Here is a 3,503-nt window from a genome sequence, read left to right as displayed (position 1 = left end):
CCTCCCCCACAGACACACACGCAGAGCGTGCACACACACACACACGCACGCACGCACGCACGCACACACAGTATCACCAGCAAGCATGTTGGCTCCCTTGCAGCACACAGCAAGGTACAAATTGCCATGCACGCTGAGAGAGATAAGAACTGTGCTCCGTGGAAATGCTTTAAATATCTTTGTTTGATGCCTGAAATCTGAGATTTCTTTCCTCCCCCCCCCCCTCTACATTGCTTGTATTCATAAGACAGTTGAGCCCTTCCTGGAATTAGACGCTCCTCATACCCAAGATGCTTTGCATTCTCCTGTGATGTCTGGACCGGATTTTTTTTTTATTGAGGAGCAACAGTTCCTGAGCCACGACAAGCGATGTAAGACAACGGCAATAGTATTCCCTTCATGGTGGCTGGTGGTGTTTCCTTTTAATCCACGTTAACACCCCCGCCCGCCCTTCTCGCTCTGAAATATAGCTTATCTAAGGCTGCACTTAGATGAATCTATATGAGAACTCGTAAAGAGGACGACGTGCCATTACGCTATACAGACCCCGGCCTATACGTGTGCCATCACATCAATTGACGTACAGGCTATATATAAGGTTATTGATCGTTTTATTGGCAGATGGAGGGGTCGGTCTTGTGTGTCTGTGTGTGCATGTGTTAGTGTGTCATGTTGTGTTACTGTGACTCTGTAAGTGTGTTGTGTGTTAAATACACAGGACCCATCTGTCAGCTGCCATTCTGACACACTCTCTCTCTCTCTGTTCGTGTGTGTGTGTGTGTGTGTGTGTGTGTGTGTGTGTGTGTGTGTGTGTTTGTGTGTGTGTGTGTGTGTTTGCGTGTGTGTGTCTTGTCCGGATCTAACCTGATGTGATAGCTGTTCTGTTATTATTTCTCGTGCTCATGTCATCTGTTGCTGAAGGGATGGCTTTGAATAGCCTCTCTCTATATTCTGCTCTCCTCTGCTTGTCACTCACTCTGGGGTTGAAAGGTTGCTGCTCTGGGGGTTATTGAAGATTATGCAAAGACAAAACTAAAATAGCACTGTATGCACAAGAATTAACCTGACTTCTGAGAACAGAACCCTCAACAGATGGTCTGAAGATTGCAGATGTTTTTCAATTTTGTAAATGCAATAGGCTATTAATCAATATTCACAGACAAATAAACATGCATCACTTTGTCCTCATTTGAGTTTTTCCTTATTAGTTAGGCCTACTCATAACACAATAGCTTAATAATTAACCTAGTCGCTCTGCATGTTTTTTTCTTTCTTTTCTTAAACTTTGCGCTCTGCAAAAAAAAAAAGACTGAGAACCACATGGTAGGCTATGCCTGTCATTTCAAAACGAATTCAACTGTATATTCCAGCAAATAGCCTAATTGAGCATTCTTCCACAGAAAAAAACGACAGAAACTTGTCACGACTTGATGGATTGCAGTACACAATGGAGCTTGCCATCGATGTCATCGTTACAACTGAAACAATATAATTGCAAATAGCAGTTCTGTCCTCCGCTTCAATACATCAAAATTCGATTCTGCGGAGCATTGTTTTATGTCGGTAAGTACAACTCGCCGCGAGTGCCCTTCAATTGGTTACAGCACTTGTAGATCAATTTAACAACGATATCTATTGGCACTTAGGAGCCCCCACGCTTCAACATATTGCGCTGATTGGTGGTATCATCTGCTCCTTGAAAGCGCTCCTAGCCAATCAGCGCACAGGGGACGGGCGCTTTTGGTGAATACTCGCTCTCGCAGACAGCGGTGGTAGGGAACGTCCCTGTGAGCGCAGAGAAGAGCAGAGGACGGCGTCTGAACGACAAGCGACTCTTTGGGAGGAGATAGTGGTTATTTTTTCTCTCCGCTCAAACAACAGCAACAACTAATATCACGATTTATCCGGAGAGTCGTCAAACTACAGCGATCGAAACGTGGGGGGGAACGAGGGATTTAATCCGCAAGTTTTTTTTCTTTTCCATTTTTTTCTTTTCATAAACCCGGATTGTGTGTTGGCTTGTTTGCATTCGCGTCGCAAAGATGATGGTCGGGGAGATCGAAGTGAAGGAGAGACCGAGGCCGAGTCCCGACTATTTGATGCAGTTACTGAACGAGAAGAAGCTGATGACGAGTTTGCCCAACCTGTGCGGCATCTTTACACACCTCGAGCGGCTTCTCGATGAAGGTAAAAATCTCTAATGGTGCTGTGGAGAGTTGGGGGAAGCGTGACTAGGGGGCTTGAAGGGTGCACGCTTGCTGCATAGAACACCATAGGCATGCATGCACAGGGAAGCTAGCTCTACTAGCCTGGTACGGAGCAGAATCACGCTTAGCCCAACTTCACTCTCTCAACTTCAGAAAGTGAAAATACTGACGCAGTGGAGCGGCGGTATTTGTTGATGTGTTTGTCAGAACGTCTATGACTTTGAGAACAATTTGGACACCCATTTTTGAATAATGTGAGACACTGTGGTGATTACCAAGAAGAAATGAAAAGTTTTTTCTCCAGTCAGGGGTGTTGGGACTAGCTATATTAGCCAGCTAACGTTAACTTAGCCCTGGCCCACAATTAGCCAGTTGTTCCACTGCTGGACTGGTACTTCTATTCCCAACGCACATAACACTTTTGTTTTGAACAGATTTGACATTCAAGGGGTAACAAGTAAGTTGTCTTTCAGGGTGGCCTTCACGACCTGGCACCATCTGACCGTAACAGCAGACAACCAAATCTGCCAACTAGTTAAAACAAACAAACTTGGTAGCCATAGTTGAACATCAGATAATGCATTTCGGAGATTTCAGTCATCAAACTCGAAGAATGATTATTTTGTACCCGTTCTTTTGTCTTGTTGCCCACATTTACTACACACGTTTTCATTCCTTGGGAAGGTGTAGGTGAAGGATGGACATTATTTTCGTTGGTGGCGCGACAGCGCAAAGGCAAGTCCTCGTGTATTGGAATGTGGTTGGGGTACGGGTTGTTTCACTACGGGGTGTCGATAACAATGGACATGGAAATGCTCTCATCTGAACTGACCAAGCAGGAGGAACGTCTTCCTCTGTTGGTGCCAAGCTTTAATGTTGATCGTGATATTGCGACACCATGTTTATGGCTGCAACGTTTGGTCAATGATGTGTTTTGTCTACGGAAAGGGGTATCTCGATAAATAGACAAACTGCGTTGCGCGACAGATTCTGTCTCGCTTGATCTCCCCCAGTTTCAATGGAACCCAAACGGCAAACGGCCCGTTTTACATCGACGCTGGCCAGTGTGTACCTGTTGTTTTTGCTCGTAGGAAAACTATTGCGGACACTGTGGCGTATTGCTATTTATATCGGGGGAGCGTAGCCCGAGAGCAAGATAGTGGTCGAACACGCTTGGTATAATTGAATGGGTGACGCTAGAGAGCGCCACTTTTCCCCCGATGCTGCTTACAGAGAGCTGGTCACTAGCTGTAGTCACCTCTCTCACACATGCAGCGGTCTTTCGTTCGGCCCTCC

The 3,503-nt window shown here is 45.7% G+C and overlaps 1 protein-coding gene across 6 annotated transcripts in view; it reads left to right on the top strand.

Moving 5' to 3' along the window:
- The first annotated feature begins 1,779 nt into the window (after positions 1-1,779).
- The window catches only part of qkia (QKI, KH domain containing, RNA binding a), a 136,163-nt gene continuing 134,439 nt past the window's right edge, over positions 1,780-3,503 (top strand). For all 6 annotated transcript variants that reach the window (XM_063183830.1, XM_063183826.1, XM_063183828.1 and 3 more), the window contains exon 1: positions 1,780-2,187. In XM_063183830.1, the coding sequence (XP_063039900.1) occupies positions 2,043-2,187 (145 nt within the window). In that variant the 5' untranslated portion in view covers positions 1,780-2,042. The remainder of the gene's footprint in view (positions 2,188-3,503) is intronic.

The sequence above is a fragment of the Engraulis encrasicolus genome, chromosome 19 (genome assembly GCF_034702125.1).
Source record: "Engraulis encrasicolus isolate BLACKSEA-1 chromosome 19, IST_EnEncr_1.0, whole genome shotgun sequence".
Lineage (NCBI taxonomy): Eukaryota > Metazoa > Chordata > Actinopteri > Clupeiformes > Engraulidae > Engraulis > Engraulis encrasicolus.
This window is presented reverse-complemented; position numbering and strand designations above follow the sequence as displayed.